The sequence below is a fragment of the Sphaeramia orbicularis genome, chromosome 8 (assembly GCF_902148855.1).
Source record: "Sphaeramia orbicularis chromosome 8, fSphaOr1.1, whole genome shotgun sequence".
In the NCBI taxonomy this organism is placed as follows: domain Eukaryota; kingdom Metazoa; phylum Chordata; class Actinopteri; order Kurtiformes; family Apogonidae; genus Sphaeramia; species Sphaeramia orbicularis.
This window is the reverse complement of record NC_043964.1, coordinates 1,140,955-1,160,353: the sequence shown is the minus strand read 5'-3', so window position 1 is coordinate 1,160,353 and position 19,399 is coordinate 1,140,955. Positions and strand designations below refer to the sequence as shown.

Genomic DNA, 19,399 nt, shown 5'->3' with positions numbered 1-19,399 from the left:
CATATCTGCTCAACCAAATGGGTGTAAAAATGGTTACTTCACTTTTATTGAGTAGATTCTAAAGGTTTGTTTTTACAGTGTGTTCTCATATTGTTGTTGTATGTTATGGCGTTGCGTCTACAGGCTGCTGGGACGGCGGGGCAGGTCCAGACAGCGACTGGATTCAGGTCAGGACACACATTCACACAGAGGACGAAGCTGGAGATGTTACCTCCTCTGATCTGGGGGGCATGTCTGTCAGAGCCTCCTGAGCTCCTTTCACTGCAGCAATCCACATGGAAACAAAACAGAAGAGACAACAGCTCAGCTCAGTGCGCACATTTCATCTACGTCTGCAGAAGCAATAGGATTATTATTACTATTATAAATTCACATTTTCACAATCATATTCTTCTATCTATTAGATATCAGCCAGAGGTTAAGGAATCAAATTAGTCTTTTCATGCAGTTTGTTCACCTACAGACTGGACAAGTACTAAATATATACTTATAGTTACAGTTACTTAGAGTTAATATACTGTTAATATTGCGTCTATTCATAGTTTACGTCTATTTCTAGTTTATTCTGCTTTAGTTCTATTATTATTTTACTTTTTAGTTTTTGTAATTTTATATCCGCTCTATTATTTTCTGACGTACTGATTTTCATATTGTTGCACTGACTAGAGTAACACTCCTAATTTAACTGCACACATAATGACAATGAAAACTATTGTATTGTATTGTATCATATTAAATTGTATTATGTACTATATCCAATCCACTTTATCTATATAGCATATTTAAACAACAAGAACATTTCCAAAGTGCTGCACATCATAAAAACAAAAGAAATACACTAAATAAACAAGTACATAAAACTACAACAATTCTATAAATGAAATAATAAAATCAAAATTTTATCTGCTGTATGTAAAGCATCTTTGAGTACCACGAAAAGCACTATACAAATAAAATGTATGATTATTATTATAATTAAATAGTTAAAAATAATGACATAAATAAAATAAATAAGTAAATACAAGACACAGAGGACCACACAACTCACGCAGAGTTAAAAGCCAGAGAATAAAAGTGACGAGACTTAAAACACTCCACCACGGGGGCTGTTTGGACGTTGGGGGGCTGGGCCTTCCAGAGTCTGGGACCGACCACAGAGAAAGCCCTGTCTGTCCCCCCTGGTTTTAAGTCTCATCTTCAGCACCACAAGCTGGAGCTGACCCTCGGACCTCAGTGGGTTATAAATTTGGATGAGGTCTGTGGTGCACTGTGGGGCCAGTCCATTCACAGCTTTAAAAACAAACAATAAAGTCTTAAAATCAATTCTAAAATCATCAACAAATGAGACTCAGTGAATTTGGGATTGATTTGGTCTTCACCTTCTTCCATATGAATACGTATTCTTTTGCAGAAGGTCTTATAACTTCTCACAGATCTATACTGTTAAACAGAGGTGAAAAGATCTCTTTACGCCTTTTCTCATCCACCTCTGTGTCGAGGTCAAAGGGCACATGAAAACATAACTAAGACCGGTCAAAAAGACTGACGAAATCTGACTGAAATCTGATGACGTACAATGTTAATGTTTTTTTTGTTTGTTTTTTTTCCACAGTATTTTCTGGATTAAGTGAAGTTCTTCATTGAGTCTTTGGGTAGTCTGGTAAAATGGAAGCAGTCTCCAGGGGTGAAAGGGTGAATATTGTCATTTTCGCTCCTGCCTCTATCTTTGCTTTGAAACTCCACCTCGCCACATGAAAGAACAACCTCAGAGATGCAAATACTTTCCGCTGGTCAGGATTTAGTCATTTTAACAACATGACACGCTCCCTAATGTGCACATAGTTCACCATAATGATTTCTCTTACAATAGTATTTTTGCAAATGCATTGTTGAGGTCAGTGCTGCCCAAGACCCAGCCAAACAACCCAGAGAACCTCCATCCTGTATCCAGGAGCAACAGAGGCTGGTAAAAGACAAATCTACAACACCGGCACAGAGTTAAGGAAGTGTGGAGATAGATTTGGATATATTAGACTATATTAGACTAGGTCTTTGGCGCCTCCACTGTCTTAGGAAACTGGCACACTTCCACACTGACCGAACCATTTTAACTTTGTTTTATTGTTCTTTGATTGAGTCTGTTTTATCTTTTTGTCTGGTGGCGTGGTTCGGTCAGACCTCAGTTGCAGAGAAACTCACTAAATCAAATAGTGAGATGGTCCAGTCGCCTGATTGGTGAGTCCCAGTCTTGTCCCGCCTCCCTGTACACTAAACAGGTCCAGAGGATGGCTTCATCAGTTCTTAACAATGACTCCCATCCTTTACCAGGTGAATTTCAACTCCTTTCCTCTGGACGGAGGTTCTTAGTCCCAAGGTGTAGGACACAGCGTTATAAAAATAGCTTTGTTCCTGTCGCCGTCACTGAGCTCAATAAGAAACAGTGACATTGCACTTTACTAACTTTTTTAGTTATTTATTCCATTTCTTTGCTCTATTTATTATTATTGTGACTTCAAATTTTTACATTTTTTAAATTTTTTAATTTTATGTTCTTATCCTGGTTTTTATCCGATTGTTTTTATTTTATCTTTTCTGGTTTTTATGGTGTTTTATTGCATCTTGTTTTTATTTATTTGATCTAATTTATTTTATTCTTTTACTTATCCATGCTGCTATACAGATGAATGGTGGAACATTGAGCACTTTTTGTCCTGTCTGTAAGTGTGATCAAGTGCCTGTCTTGAAAGTTCAATGTATGTGTTGTTGTAACGCCAAGGCAATCACCTAGACTGCAAAACAAATCTACCTACGGGTAAAAATAAAGTAACCTTGACCTTGAAAAAATAAACCTGTACAATAACAAATAAATGGTAAGATCCGCACACACAAGTAACATGAATGACGCAAAACTTCTCAAAAAACATTAAAACGAGTGCAGTAAAGTTTCTTGTATCTCATGAAATCACAGACAGAGCAAGACTTAGGCCCTCCCCCTCCATTTTGCGCATTCATGTGAAGGGGTAGGGGTAGCGGTAGGGGTAGGGCTGTCCCGATTGTCGATGAATCGGAGAGAAAGGGCTAAGGAGTGTCGGCAGGATGGAGGTAGACACAGCGAAAAAGTGCAGCAGGGTGATGACAGAAACACACAAATGTACGTATTTTCTTTGTAAACAACTTAATCATTTGATCAACCACTTACTGCCATTTTAATGTCTTATAGATCGCATTTCTGTGATTTGCGCTTGATAGCCGCAAAAAGATGCCCAAAGCCCATGCAACAGAGACGGTTACAGCTGCTGACGGCATGGGGAATTCTTTCAGAAACAAAGTAGTTGCATCTGTTTATAGCAGCATCGATGACTGCTGATGACATAACAGGTATCGAAGGGTTTTCCCATTTCATAAGGGAATGTTTTAACCCCTACTAAGTGCCAAGTGCAAGGCCCAAGGGGGAGGGGTAAGGGGGAGGGCTGAGGGGTGAATTGGGATTGGGCCTTAATGTTGTGACATACACTACCAGTCAAAGGTTTGGACTCACCGTCTCATTTAAACGACATGAGATGGACCGCAGATGGCCAACAAGTGCTCAGCATCACTGTGAACTCCTTCAAGACTTTTGGAAAACATTTCAGGTGACTACCTCATGAAGCTCATTGAGAGAATGCCAAGAATGTGCAAAGCAGTAATAAAAGCGAAATGTGGCTATTTAGAAGAATCTAAAATATAAAACATGCTTTGAGTTATATCACACTTTTTTTTAACTCCATAATTCCATGTGCTCATTCTTAGTTTTGATGCCTTCAGTGTGAATCTACAATGCAAATAGTCATGAAAATAAAGAAAAACCAGGTGAGTCCAAACTTTTGACTGGTAGTGGTGTACTTACATGGCTTTTGGGACAGATGTAAACCCCACCTACCCCTATTCTGGCCGCAGAAATCAGAAATCACCCTCATTATTGTCCTCATTTTTCCAGACATGGATTTGTTTAGTAAAGGGGACATTAACTCCAACTAGCACACAAACATAGATGACAGTAATGCACCTAAACACTGGATAGCACATAATATGACAAATAACAGAGGTCCACTCTGGGATACATGGCTTCAAAACACAGTGTAAATGATTTATTCTGAGGTTAATACAAGAATAGCAAGTTCATTTAATTAGAGTTAGCTAATACTATCTATTGTGCATTTACTAATTAAATTTAATAGAATAATTAGAAAATTACCTGCAAGACTTTTAATAGGGATTTTTTCCCCATTACCACTTATTTATTGTATCATCTATTATGACAAAATAAGAGGATTACTTTATCCAAAAACAGTTTCTTTGAGGTTTTACATTGGGGTTCAGACCACTGTCCTTCGTGCCTGTCTTGCTGAGGTCGTCGTGCAGATCTTTTCAACCCAGCTCATGTTTGATGTCAGCTTCAGACATCCTCCTTCCTGCTCGTCTTCCTCTGATCACTGTTCTTTAAAGCTTTAGTCTGATAATGTGACAGAGGGGCTGCAGAAAGGTGAGAGGACAACGCTGTATTTGAAGATAAAAGGAGGCTCGGGGTGATTTCCATCTCATTTCAGTCACTCTCATTTTATCTCCAGCTACATGTCAGATAAATTCAGCTTTTTCATCTCATTAAGGTTGGTTTTTTGCTGCTAAATCATGCAGCTTAACTGCAAATATCCCATAAACATAAAGCAGAAGCTAACAAGGCTGTGACTATTGTTTACTGCTTGCAGTGGAAGTCTACTTTTTAATAGCAAAGATTCTTTTTAGTTTTTGTTTTTGATCAATCTTTAATGTAAAAAAACAAACAAAAAAAAAATGCAATAACTATATGAATGTGGTTAATGAAGCCTGAATTATTTCGACCCTTTGGAAAACTTTCATTCTAGATAAGGTTATTTTTGGCAGCTACTGGACAACTTTAAACTTTTAGACACTTTATTAAATATGGGCAAAAAAAATGGGCAAGCATCTGCAGAAGGAGTGTTTAATTTCAAAGGAGATCCACATTCTTACATTATAACACGATGCTTCTACATTAAAAACATTTGACTGGAATATTGAAGTGATGTTTTTTCGACTCTTCAAGATGAAAGCTTTGATATGAAAGGGCTTCGAGCGCTGCAGCCCAGTCGGAAGAAGTGTGTGGACCTCAAACACATTCCCCGACTGGGTTAAAAAATAATCCATACATGTTCTCGTATCATGAGGGCATCGTAGTCAACCCATGGACTTTTCAGACTGTACCCATAATGCATCACTTCTATCTTACTAGAGTTATCGCAGATTATAAACCTTCAGACTTTTAAGGCTGGTTTATGTTCCTGTGTCAGGGGCATAGGTACCAGCGGCCTGCTCCTAAATGTAAGTACACGTCAGGTCTCCAGCAGATGCAGAGGTGCACCCTGGGTACTGTGAAAGCTGTGACTGGATGATGGGGTTTTCTCCTGCAAGCTTGTAAAGCTGGTGGGGATAGAGAATGGGACAGATGAACAGTTATGTTTGGACACTGGGGGTTAACCCTAGAAGACCTAAACATCCACCAAGACAAAAAGCATCTACTGAACTAAAATGTTTAATACCTGTTGATGAAGTAAAATACAGTTCCTCAGCTTTTCGGCATCATCAGACATCATTTAGATGATCAGAGGCTCTGTAGTTACCATGGAAACACTGTCATCTTCTACAACACTGATTCTTCAGTAGAACCCATGGAGTTGGATCAATGACAGTGGTTGCTGATGTTCGTTTTCACATTCAGTTTGATATATTTAGCTGAAAAAAATCACTTTTTCTTCAGTTTTCTCTGTTTTGATACAATAAACTTTGAATTTACACCTACATGTCATATGTTACAGGTTAAATGTTGAGAAAACTGCATTTGGAAGTTGCCTCAAAAACAGCTGTAGGTCTTTAAGTGTTAATAAATTTAATCTGAGTCTGAAGGTCCGGCTGCAGAAACTACACCATGTTAATTCATTAGGGAAAATAAAATGAGCATAAAAAATAATCACACAGGAAGTACTGTGTTAATGAATCTATAGTATTTCAATCAATATTTCTTCACAACAGTGTCATTTCACAGTAGAACTTCAACAATTAACTGATTATGACTAAGTTAATTGAAAACTATTTGGATGACTGATAATCAGTTTGAATAATTTCTAAAAATAGATAAATAAAAGTAAAAAATCGCCTGTTTCCAGCTTCCTAAACATCAATATCTTTATGATAGGTAGACTAAATGCATTAACTCTGGGGATTTCAACCAAACATCTGAGGAAGACACCACAGGCTTTCAGAGACACTGACTGTCTGACATTTTATGAACCAAAAAATTTAAGTGATTGATTGAGAACATAACTTGACAGATTAATTAACAATGAAAATAATCATTTGCTGCAGCCCTAGTACAAAAGCAGTATATCTGATTTGTTAAGAGCCATAAATACACCATTAGGAGACACTTTTTGATGTCGCAAGCCAAGTTTGTAGGAATCTTACTATTACAGGAATGAGAAGAAAAAGCTTAGAAATTGTCTTCCAACTTAATTCCACCCAGAACATTGTTTACAGAGTTGTCAGCGGATTGGCTACATGCCTTTATGTGACAGTGAATCTTTAAGGACTGTCAAAGATTGTCCATAATTATAACATAATGCAGTGTGTTTAATCAGTGACATGCAGCGGTGCAGATCAGACAACTGGCAGTGTGTGGGCTCATTTAAAAGTTGATTCTACATTTAAGTCTTTTCATTATAACTTCAGAGAACAGCGGAGGATGTATACGGCTGTAAAAAAAACAGCATTTTCTAACAAAGTTCTTGTTTTTGTAATGAGAAAACAGCCATAAAGATTATGCAGCAGTGCAGTTTAATTAAGCACTGTTTTTTCTTGTCTCAACTGACCAATATACTACACCTTATCCTCAACTTTATCCTTATGTTACATTAATTATGTGCATTCTATGTGTATATAAGTTAATAAGTATTATAAAGCACTTCAAGCTACATTTCTTATATGAAAGGCGCTGTAGTAAAAGTAAATATTTCTTTTATTACCATTACAACACACTACAGACACACTTTATAAATGAGGGTGCATAAACAATATAACCGTCTTCTACTGTGTAATGAGGCAGTGAAATAAAGGGTTTTATGGTGACAGAACATGGAGAACTTCAACGCTGTAAAACTGAATGAACTGTGGATGAACTATCAGTTTAAAGATCAACATTGTCCGTTGTGTAGCAGAAATAATTCTACAAAACGGTTTTCTTTTCTTTTTTTTCTGTGTTCTTTTTGCCCTCAGTCATTGTTAAGTCGTGGTCGATGATGAGCAGGGACAGAGTCTGCTTTGGTTATTTGATAAACTGATCATGAATGATGGTGATTGGTGGTTTGGTGTGCTGTGTGTAAATCATATTCTATCAGACAGACTTATCATGTAGTACTGGTTGGAAAATAAAGACCGTCTGCAGCAATAAAGTTCTGGTACGACACATTTGAGCTCATTTGCTTGATCTGACGGGTATAGACTGTAACCCTGGTTCTACGAGTCTTGGTGCAGTACATTGTTGCTCTGTACAGGGTTCCTACAGGTTTCTAAAAATTATATTTAAGACGTTTTTTAAGACTTTTTTAAGACTACTTAGAACAGAATTTAAAGCCCATTTCACAGCCTATTTCACAGTCATACTGGTAAAAATTTGTTTACTCCAGCGCCTTGATTCCCACTGTTCCAAGTCATTTCTCACCAGGGGCTGGAAAGTTAGCGACAGTTGGTTTCTAATGTCAGTATAAATTGTCAGGTTGGAACAGGTGGAACTGAGTTGACTAACGTTACTTTCTTTGCAGTTTGGACATTTAACAGACACATTTAAACACAATACAGCCAACAAGGTAATGGCAGCATAACCTAAGACCCACCATATCAAATTGAATACCTTTTAAAGACTTTTTTAAGGTATTAAATGCAGATTTGTAAAATCAAGACTTTTTAAGACCCTGCTGGAACCCTGTCTGTATCAAGTGTAAAACCATAAACAGCTGGTGTGATAGATGCACACTGGAAAAAATCAAATCTCACCAAGTGTATTTTTCTCATTTCTAGTCAAAATATCTCATCACACTTAAAATAAGACATAATCACCTAAAGAGTAACTTTTCAGTTACTTTTCAGTTTGCTTAATTCAACATTTTTTTTGCTTAATTCAAGCAAAAAAAAAAATCTGCCAATGGAACAAGTGAAAATTATCTTGGTAAGATTTCTTGAAAAAAGATTTTCAAGATCTATTGTCTAAAAATCAGTTCTTACATCTCACTGAAAGTTACTCTTTAGGTGATTCTGTCTTATTTTAAGTGTAATGAGATATTTTGACTAGAAATGAGAAAAATACACTTGTAAGATTTAGATTTTTTCCAGTGTAGTTATAGAAAAATGCAGCCTGTTATAATGGGCATAAACAGGGGATGAAATCTGTAACAAAACCTGCAGTGTAGTCTATAAACCCAGCTTTAAGAACAGTAATAATCCATACACTTCAGTTATTCTGTTTGATACGTGGCTGAGGGTGAGTGTGGGTCTTACGGTTCTTCAGCTGGTACTCGATGGCTGCTTTCAGGTTGAAGGCTTCGATCAGCGCCGTCTGATGCAGAACCAGAGTGTTGCCCACGCTGTGCACGTCGATGCCTTCAGTCGTCATCCCCACGCTCAGTTCTAAAATGTGGATTTAACACGAGCAGGTCGGTTCAGGATGTGTTGTCATTCTGTACGTTACTACTGTATTGAACTTCAACAGCAGATTAACGGTAGTTCCACCGGGGTGTGCTTTCACCTGGATGTTCCCGGATGCCTCGCTCTATGATTTCTCCGATGTATTTCAGGGCCTGGGCGTAGTTCTTCAGACTATAGTAACACAGGGCAATGTTGTAGGACAGCGCTAAAGGAGGAATGAAAAACAGGAAAACACAGCAGGACTTAACTGGGTTCTATTTTTTATATTTTATTTATTTATTTATTTATTTTTAAATCTCCTTGATTCTCAGAAATTCTTCCTTATCTGCCTTCATGGAGGATGTCTTATTTCCTGTTTCAGCTGCTCAGTATATCAGCACTTTTAGTGGATTTTTTTGCTTAAATTAAGCAAAAATTCTTGAATTAGGCAACAAAAAAAAAATCTGCCAATGGAACAAGTGAAAATTATCTTGGTAAGATTTCTTGAAATGAGATTTTCAAGATCTATTGCAGTGTTTTTCAACCTTGGGCTCGGGACCCCATGTGGGGTCACCTGGAATTCAAATGGGGTTGCCTGAAATTTCTAGTAATTGATAAAAAATTAAGAAAACTTACAAATAAAAAAATATACGGTGAGTTGACAGAATCCCAATCCCAATCCATAACAGACAAAACTGTGAGTCTGAAACTGCAGCACTGTTGTTCTGTTTATCTGTGGTTCTGTTTATGCCAAATGTTCATTGTGGTCAGTTTCAGATGCTGCAGCTCTTTCATAATTCATAGTTTCAGTTCTTGTTTGTTCAGTATTAATTGTCCTCCTTGTAAATCACAGCTGGACTGACTGGACAGATCCTGACCAAGGAAAATAAAATTCTCCCTTTGTGCAGTAATCTACACCTGGATTTACTGCCTCTGTCCACAATAATATACATTATATAGACTAAATGTGCTCTGAAATTAACCTGTGTTTACAACATAGTACAGCAAACTATTACATGATCAAAAACAAATTAATTTTAGCAAAAAAATGTCTCCATTCTGGGGTCGCCAGAAAAGTGTGATGTTAAAATGGGGTCACGGGCCAAAAAAGGTTGAGAACCACTGATCTATTGTCTAAAAATCAGTTCTTATATCTCACTGAAAAGTTACTCTTTAGGTGATTATGTCTTATTTTAAGTGTGATGAGATATTTGGACTAGAAATGAGAAAAATACACTTGGTAAGATTTAGATTTTTGCAGTGCAGTGTCTTTCAAATAGTGCAACAATATGAACTGAGCAGTGTTTCTGAGACAAATGCAAACTGAAAAGTGAAAAAAAACAAAGCTGTTTTTAAGCCAAATGACTTTGGAACAGCTGCAGTGATGGATCAGAGGAAAAAGGCGTCTCATTTCTGTGAAAAGGAGATTTCTTCAGTTGCTCTGTCCTCACACCCCCAGAGAAACTACGAGAAAAAACATGCAATTCAAGGAACTGAGGAGGCATTTAAGCCTGATGAGAAGTGCCCGTGGTTGTAGTCTCCCCAGAGCAGTGAAGGTGTGTATGGAGGTGGATAACTACCTGGCACGTATCCCAGGACTTGCATGGCAGATGTGAACTTCTTGCAGGCGTCTTCGTACTTTCCGTCATGGTAAAGTAAACAGCCCATATTGTAGATGTAGTCTGGGTCGTCCTGAGGCAGCTGCTCCAGTAATGACTTTAAACACACATACAGGTACAATTAACGTGGACACACACACTTACTGACGGTGATTCTGAACAACTGATATGTTCCAGTTGGTTTCAATCAGTGTTTACAGAACCAGATAGAATCATGAAGCGTGCGGTGTTTAATGATTCTGGCCTGAAGTCTTCAGATCAGACCTGTTAGCTGCCGTCAATCATTCTTTTAAAGATTTTTTAAACATGTTTAAAATTTAACCGAGGCGATCAATGGCCTGAGAGACAGTGAATAGAACAAAGCTAAGGCAAGGTGAGAAAAAAGGAGAAATTGGAAAAACGGAGAACTGAATAAGTATACAGTCATAGCCAAAAGTTTTGACAAGTTTCTTTGATTTTTCTTTTTTCATTTATTTCTTTATTTTAATTTTTTTTTATTATCATTTTTATTTTGGACAAGTTTCTTTGGGTAATTATGAATTATTTGTGAATAAATATAATGAATAAATGAAAAAGCTGATAATTGTTACTCACTGAGCCTGTTTACATCTACACTAATACTCTGATCATTATCCAGTTTTTGGAGTTATGACCTTATTCAAGTGATCGTGTAAACAGCATAATCTGATCTGTTTTACCAGATACCAGCAGTAATCTGATTATGGGAAATCAGAATAATACATCTGGTTTCGACCCCAATACTCTGATATCTTCCTGCATGTATACAGGTTAATCTGATTTATTTTCTTATTTTACGTCTGCGTATGTGTAAAAACAATTAAAATCGTAGAAAACAGACTTGGCGTAGTCAAACGTGAGCAGAAGACAATAACAGGAGGTTTGATTCTACCATCACTATGTATGTACGAACTTAAAAAGAAATGCGATAATGGACTGGAGCGTCCAAATCCGGGTTTTTGATCATCACATTTCTTAAGTACATGTAAATACATCAGATCTGATTATTACATTTATCTGATTACTCCCAGTAATTGGATTTTTATGGTCATGTAAACAGGCTCAATGTACCTCAGAAACAAGTGGAAAAAAATCTAAAAGAGAAAACAAAATCTGCATGACTGCCAAAAGTTTTAGTCACAGCTGTACAACATTCTAGTGAAGACACATCAAACGAACTCCATCTGTAGACGATACAGTCACATTGAACACACCTCTCCATCTGGATCTTAGACAAACCCTACTCTTTTCCTTCTTTTTTGCGTTTATTTTATTTTCAGCACAAACAGCACCCCAAATAAGCTGCATGTTGATGTTCAGGAAACGTCTGAAATGAACTCTTTACTCATGGAGGGTGGCGGGTGAAAAAAATACCAGTATTTTTTACAGGTTAATATAATAAATTGTTTTTTGTGTCACACCTAGAATAGTTTCAGTACATTTCATTGGCTTCATGTATTACACTTAATACTGACTTGAAGAAAAAGAAAGAGCTAAATTTCAGCAAACTTGGTTAAATATGTTCATCTATGGCTAATTAATTCAAGGTGGATAACAACTCTAAATTTGACTGAGGTATTTACTATTAAATGTTCTTTAGTAAATGGATACTTAATCATTGTAATAAGCTTGACCCTTCCCCTGATCAGACACTCCAGTTTCTAATGCAATCACCCTCTGACCCTCCTAAATGGTGTGATTTTTTTTTTTTTTATATCCTACTCTGCCACTGATTGGACTGTTGATTGGTTCGGGTTAGGCTCAGGTGCTGTCTGGGTTTCATAATTTTTTCTTAAGTTTGTGGAAAACTTCTGCACACTCACAGGAGAAGAGAGGAGCATTTTACATTTTTATAACTGCACGTAATTTTGGACCATAAATATTAAAATACCTGTGTTGAAAAACAAGGAGAAAAAAATATCATCAACAACATCAAACCTTAGATCTGACTAAATCATTTATTTAGTTCCACATTGATTTTATATTCATTTGAGTTACATGTTATCTATGCTTTGGTGTAAAGGTAAAAAAAAAATAGTTCTAAGGGTTATGATCAAACGGTCAGGATCAAAAACACTTGTAAAGGCCAGAACCAATCAGAAGAAGAGTAGGTTTGTGTCCTCATGGAATGATACAGAGATAGTCCATTGATAGTCTATTATAACTCCATCTTACTTGTTTATTTTATTTCATTTTCATTCATCTTCTGAACCCCCTTTATCCTCACTAGGGTCACGGGGGGTGCTGGAGCCTATCCCAGCTATCAATGGGTGAAGGTGGGATACGCCCTGGACGAGTCCTCAGTTCATCACAGGGTCGACATATAGAGACGAACATCCAGTCACTCTAACATTCACACCTACGGGCAATTTATATAGAACATTATCTGAATAAGTGCATATCTAGTTATAATATAGAAGAATGCATAAAATAAGATATTATTGTAATGAATTAATACAGACTATCATGATTAGGAGATATTATCACATTTATTACTCACTGTATTTGTAGTAAATATTTAAAGTGCATATAAATATCATAGTGTATATTAAAATCGGTTGATTATGCAAATCTGATTGTACGTGAGGTGACTAAAAAGTGTATGTGAATGGTTTGTATGGATGTTTTGTGTTATTGGAAAAATATACAGAAAAAAAAGTGTCAAGAAAGCAAAGGAAGCGGAAGTGATTTAATTATTAGCTTGTAAAAAGGGGGCGGGAGTATATAAGTTATACTTCTTCCCATTCCTTTTCAAGTGCTGAAAAATTTTGTTTGACCATGTTGTATGGTTCTTTGTTATCTGAGGATTCTGTGTGCTCAAAATAAAATTAAACTAACTAACTATCTAGATTAATCACTTAACCTATCAGTGCATGTCTTTGGATGGTGGGAGGAAGCCGGAGTACCCGGAGGGAACACGGGGAGAGCATGCTTTATTTTATCTTATTTTATTTTATTTTATTTTTTTTTAAATTTATTTATTTTTATTTTATTTTTTACTGCACGCTTCTTAATTACTCCACGTTCTACGTATGCACCAAACCACTGAAGCAAATTCCTAGTAATGTGAATCCTGTTTACTAATACGACAATAAACTAGGGATGTCACGACACCAAAAATTCAGGAATCGATACTGACACCACTAAAATCACACAATTCTTGATACCAAAGTCGATACCACAGTTAAAAAAAAAAAAGAATCAAAAGAACCCATAAACTTAAACAAGAAATACTTTGAGTAAGTTTACACAATGGCATATGTGTGTGCGTGTCAATAACCACATCGTGGTTGTCTACCTGAAATGCAAAATACTTCCACACATGACTTGTGGTCCTTTTTTGTCCATTAGACGAGGCGGAGCAATAGCTGCAGCTGTTGCCATTCTTTCACAAGTTCTTGTACCTGTTGCATGTGTACTTTCGGCGCATCAATTCTAGAAGAGTAGTAGCCTCCTGATGGTACTGAGTCTTACACAGGCATTGGTTTTTCTGTTTCTTAAAAAAATGAGTGTCAACGTTTTTTTTTTTTTTCATCATAGTATCGAATGGTGTTGTGAGTATCGGTTCTCATAATATCCCTACAATAGAGGGTCTGCACACACGTCACCTCCCCCCAGGCCACGCCCCTCTCAGTCAGACTGAGTGTCTTAAACCAACCTGTTCAACATGACGGAGTATAGCAGTAAACACAGCCAGGGCGGGAAAATGTGAAATTTGAAATTAAATGAAGGACAACTGGACTGGACATGGATCTGTACGAGCTACCAAAGAACAAGTGGTCCATGAACACTGACATGTGGACACAAATGGAGGATCCAGACCTGATCCAGGGGGGAGGGGGTCAGCGCTATTTGGACCTGAAACAAATATATATGGTTTCATCAGGACTGACAACCAGGGTCCAAAACTAGGACCAGAACCAGCTGATCCAAAGGCTCCAAAACTAGGGCCCAGAACCAGCTGATCCAAAGGCTCCAAAACTAGGACCAGAACCAGCTGATCCAAAGGGTCCAAAACTAGGACCAGAACCAGCTGATCCAAAGGCTCCAAAACTAGGGCCTAGAACCAGCTGATCCAAAGGCTCCAAAACTAGGACCAGAACCAGCTGATCCAAAGGGTCCAAAACTAGGACCAGAACCAGCTGATCCAAAGGCTCCAAAACTAGGGCCCAGAACCAGCTGATCCAAAGGCTCCAAAACTAGGACCAGAACCAGCTGATCCAAAGGCTCCAAAACTAGGACCAGAACCAGCTGATCCAAAGGGTCCAAAACTAGGACCAGAACCAGCTGATCCAAAGGCTCCAAAACTAGGGCCTAGAACCAGCTGATCCAAAGGCTCCAAAACTAGGACCAGAACCAGCTGATCCAAAGGCTCCAAAACTAGGACCAGAACCAGCTGATCCAAAGGCTCCAAAACTAGGGCCCAGAACCAGCTGATCCAAAGGGTCTAAAACTAGGGCCCAGAACCAGCTGATCCAAAGGCTCCAAAACTAGGGCCCAGAACCAGCTGATCCAAAGGGTCTAAAACTAGGACCAGAACCAGCTGATCCAAAGGCTCCAAAACTAGGACCAGAACCAGCTGATCCAAAGGCTCCAAAACTAGGACCAGAACCAGCTGATCCAAAGGGTCTAAAACTAGGACCAGAACCAGCTGATCCAAAGGCTCCAAAACTAGGGCCCAGAACCAGCTGATCCAAAGGTCATTTCCAGTCCACCGTGGACTGACCCCAGTGAATCTATGCATGATCTACTGGGACTGAGCAGATTTACTGAGTCTAGTTCAGATCCAGTCCTTTATCCAACACAGATACTACTGCTGTGGACCAGCAGGGCACCACTGCATTCTGGGAAATTAGCAGATTTACACCACCTGGTTTAAATTAACAAATTATTCTGATAATATTATGGCTTTATTGACGGAATATGACGACTTTAATCTCATAAACCAATGACATTTTAGTTAAATTATGAGGTTTTTTTTTATGACTACGACTTTATTCTCATAACATTGTGATTCTTTTTGTATTCGACTTAATTCTCATTAAATTCCAGGTTTTATCTCCATATTTTCTGACTTTCTTCTGGTAGTGCCCAGTGTTTTTCTTTTCTTCTGTGGTCCTAATACTCCGTCCTAGCTTTATTCTCCAGTTCCTCCGTATTTGTAAAACTAGGTTGGCCTCAGTTTCAGGTAGTTTACTAATCATGTAGGAGCACAAGGTTCACAATCACAAAATGAGACAAAAACCAGGAAAGATCTGATCATGAAACCAAGAGCTGCACTAAGAAGGACCGTTAGCCAAAACAATAGGTCATTTCAGGTCTGATTGGACCCAAAAATACAGCATCAGTGAATGTTAGCTGACACCAAACAGGATCCACAGATCTAGGTTTGGTTTCCTGGATTTGTGGATCCATCTCCTTCTCTTGTCGTTGTCTTTCGATGTCTGTAAAACTCCCACTGCTTTAAGAACCTGAAAATACAATCAATCTCACCACAGCTCTGCCCCATTTTGGATTCAATATTGTTCTTCAGTTTAGACAGGATTGAAGCCAACACTGTCACTCATCTCCCTCTTTCTGACACTCAGTGGGCGGAACCGCAGTGACTTCCGCTAGCGCTGACTTCACGTGCAGACCCTCTATAAACATGATTCTGATTCTGAGAGGACAGGTAAGAAGAAGTAGTGGAGTAGAACCCACACAGACATGAGAAGAACATCTGAACTCCACACACGTCATGGTAATGTGGAGATGATTTCCTTGCCAAATGGAAAATCCACCCAGCTTTAGTGCTTGCTAAGCATTACTTTCAGACCACACGTCCATGTTTGTTTTGCTAGAGGAATTGGAGACAGTTCTGATGTGATCTGGTCATTTGCTGACAGAATGTCCAGTCATTACAGACTCTGAGCTCCTCTCCGTCACAGACTAGAATCCGAAATAGCCAATGGAAATCATCGGCTGTATTTAGCGTTCAGCCCAGTCAGCTAAAGTCTGAGAGGAGATTGTACGAAATGTGTCTGGCTGCATCTAAAATGGATTCAAGCCACCACACTGAACAGAAATGGTGTAATTTGTATGCATTATGGGATAACGTGTGAGAGCTTGTCACCTTGGCAGCAGAATAATCTTCCTCGCAGTATTTGATGCAGGCTTGCAGTTTGACCATCTGTGCCAGAAGAGAGAGAGAGAGAGAGAGAGAGAGAGAGAGAGAGAATGAATCAAAGTTGAAACAAGGACTTGACACAACAAGTCTGGACCAGATCTAACTTCAGGATAAAACATTCAAGACGCACATCAACTTCACTCACTGATTCAATCTGTCATCTATAATTCATTTGCATAGACTTTTACCTGTTTTTCTACAATAAATCAATGTTACACCCAAGTGAAAGCAGCACTCCTTTGACCTTCATTCCATAAAAATGTCTCCCCTTCACCTGCACACACCTTGGCTTTGCTGCATTTCATTTGCAATGTGTTTAAAGCCCATATGTATTTATCAGGGGCACTGCTGTTGAGACAACGCTTCTAGTAGTTGAGAATGTGTAGCAGATGGTAAAAAAAAAAAACTTTCAATGTACATGAGGCTGAGATGTCTTTAAACTGTTCTTCTGAATCAGTCACAGAGGATCTACACCCAATAAATCATTACTATAATTCTTTGGCCCAGTTTACACCTGGCAAAAACAGATGGCCTAAACATAATATGTATCACATTTCTTTGCATTTTGTAACAAATAATAAAAAAAAAAACAGCAGTGGGATTACGAAACAGTGCTGCACCTCTATCAGCTGCATTTGGAATAAGATGGTGTTTTTTTGATGGTCTTTTGGGGAGCCCTATAAAAAGATCACTGCAATAACCGGCTGTGCTAGACCTAAAAGTACAAATGAGCTGGCTTCTGACATCAATTCCTTGAGTTTGACTGCATTCATACAATAAATACGATCAAAAGTGGATCTTTTGATATACAGTCTCTGTTGTATAAACTCGATAAAAAGATGACCTTCTGACATGACGACAAACTTCTTGAGTTTAGTTGTATTTGTGAGATAAACTATAGATACAGATATGATGACTGGACATTGTCTGAAATTCCATATTTAAATGCTAATTAGCAGCCTACAATAGTACACTAACATTTTTACTATGCCACAAACCATAGTATTTAATCAACAGTATGTAAACTGCATTCTATTTATAGGTAAATATATAGTAGCGGTATTCAAACTCTGGACACTTAGCCATTACACACAGGTCATATTATTACACACCAGTAGATGTGAGATTGTCCACTTGCCAAGGTTACATGTCTCCAGCTGGTTGGGAAGCTTTCAGGAAGTAACATGTATTCACACCCTGAACAGCGCACTTATTTATACAATAGTATGTTGAACATTAGTATAGATGTTGTGTATGTAGTATATATTGTGGGATTTCATATGAACTCTTTATCTTGTTACTGTATTTATGTGCTTTATTGTTAAAAACAAAACGTGCACAAATGTAAACATCCGTTTAGGCTTATTATGATAATGTATGGTCCATATTATTATTACATTTTATTTTTTAAATAAGCACCTTTTTTATATCACATGCTGTATTCTGACTGTACGTTATTGTTGATTTTTCCTGTTTAACTCTTCCCGTGCTCTAACATGACTGTGCCCTGGGCAAAGCTGAAGGAACATCTATTCAACTGACATTCATACACATTCACAAGCTAACGGTGTCATACTAAAATATGACAAATGCAATTTAACATATGAAAATCTGACACTGTTATTTAGTATGATACTGTATGTTCTGTGTGTGTGTGCTGTACCTTGGTGTGACTGTTAGGGTTATCCAGTGCAAACGAGGCCTTAGTAGCTTCAGGATAAACGCCGGCTTTGTAGAGGGACTGAGCGTAGTACACCTTATACTCCTCCACCTCTGGGTGCAGCTGGGTGAGCTGTTCATAACACTCTGCTGCATTGGTGAAGTCCTGGATGTGATAATAGCAGTAACTGAGCAGAGACAGTGCTGCCCTAGACTGACGTATGGAAGAAATAAAGGAGAATTAAACTAACAATCTTATGAAAGGCAAAAAAGACACAGCTAAACTTAAACTTTAATCTGGTTGTTTGCAGTTCTGTGGTGTTTGTTGAGAGTAACAAGGACAAGAGAAAAGACAGCAGAGAAAATCACCAAACTGAACCTTTTACTGAGAAATAAAATCATGTTATTAGTATTATTTCAACATTTAACAGCCCTTGCATCACACTGTAGAGGACCTGTGCAGCTCCTTCAGAACTAGACTCTTACACCAAGAAGAAGTGATACAGCAGGTCATTCCTTCCCACAGCCATTACACTACACAACAGTTCACAGTCATTCCCCCATATCATGTCAATATATCAACATCATGTGCAACAATACTGCAAACATGTAAATAATATGTACGTAAGTATGTACAGAAGAAGTTATTTAAATAGCAGATACTCTTTTAAATATCCTGTTTCACTCTTAAATGTTCTACTTGTCTTCTGCATTATGTTTTCTGTGTTTTGCTGCTGTAAATACTGCAATTTCCTTACAGTGGGATCAATAACATCTTATCATAATAACCTTTCATCTGTAATTTTATGTTGTATGTTTTATATTTTTACCATTATTACTGCAACTTTATGAATTTGAAAGAAGCGAGAGATCAGGAAATCTCCTGACTGCTTCCCTGACTAATCGTTTGATTCATTAAATGTGTAAAGTTTGTTGTAATCTTTCTAAATGCGTCATGTGATTTTTTGATAATCATTTATTATTTTATGGATGAGCTTAATAATTACTTTTTCTCCAATTTAGAATAAAATCAGGGGTATTCCGGTGATTTCTCTGAGCAGAAATAAAACACGTAACACATGATTTCAGAAACTTACCTTAGTGTGTTTTTGAAGTTGGCTGTTTAGGATGTGAATTGCCTCCACATACTGGCTGTCTTTAATCTACAGACAAAGGAGACTAACATAAGATCACAGAGTCTGTCTGATTT

At 37.8% G+C, this 19,399-nt stretch overlaps 1 protein-coding gene across 1 annotated transcript in view; it reads right to left on the bottom strand.

Annotated features, from left to right (window-relative positions):
- The window catches only part of LOC115424608 (tetratricopeptide repeat protein 30A-like), a 38,490-nt gene that overhangs the window by 18,025 nt on the left and 1,066 nt on the right, over positions 1-19,399 (bottom strand). The window contains exons 2-8 of the mRNA XM_030141970.1: positions 19,287-19,352; positions 18,194-18,403; positions 16,477-16,533; positions 10,308-10,443; positions 8,849-8,953; positions 8,602-8,730; positions 212-261 (exon numbers count right to left, since the gene is read on the bottom strand). Of these exons, the coding sequence (XP_029997830.1) occupies positions 212-261; positions 8,602-8,730; positions 8,849-8,953; positions 10,308-10,443; positions 16,477-16,533; positions 18,194-18,403; positions 19,287-19,352 (753 nt within the window). The remainder of the gene's footprint in view (positions 1-211; positions 262-8,601; positions 8,731-8,848; positions 8,954-10,307; positions 10,444-16,476; positions 16,534-18,193; positions 18,404-19,286; positions 19,353-19,399) is intronic.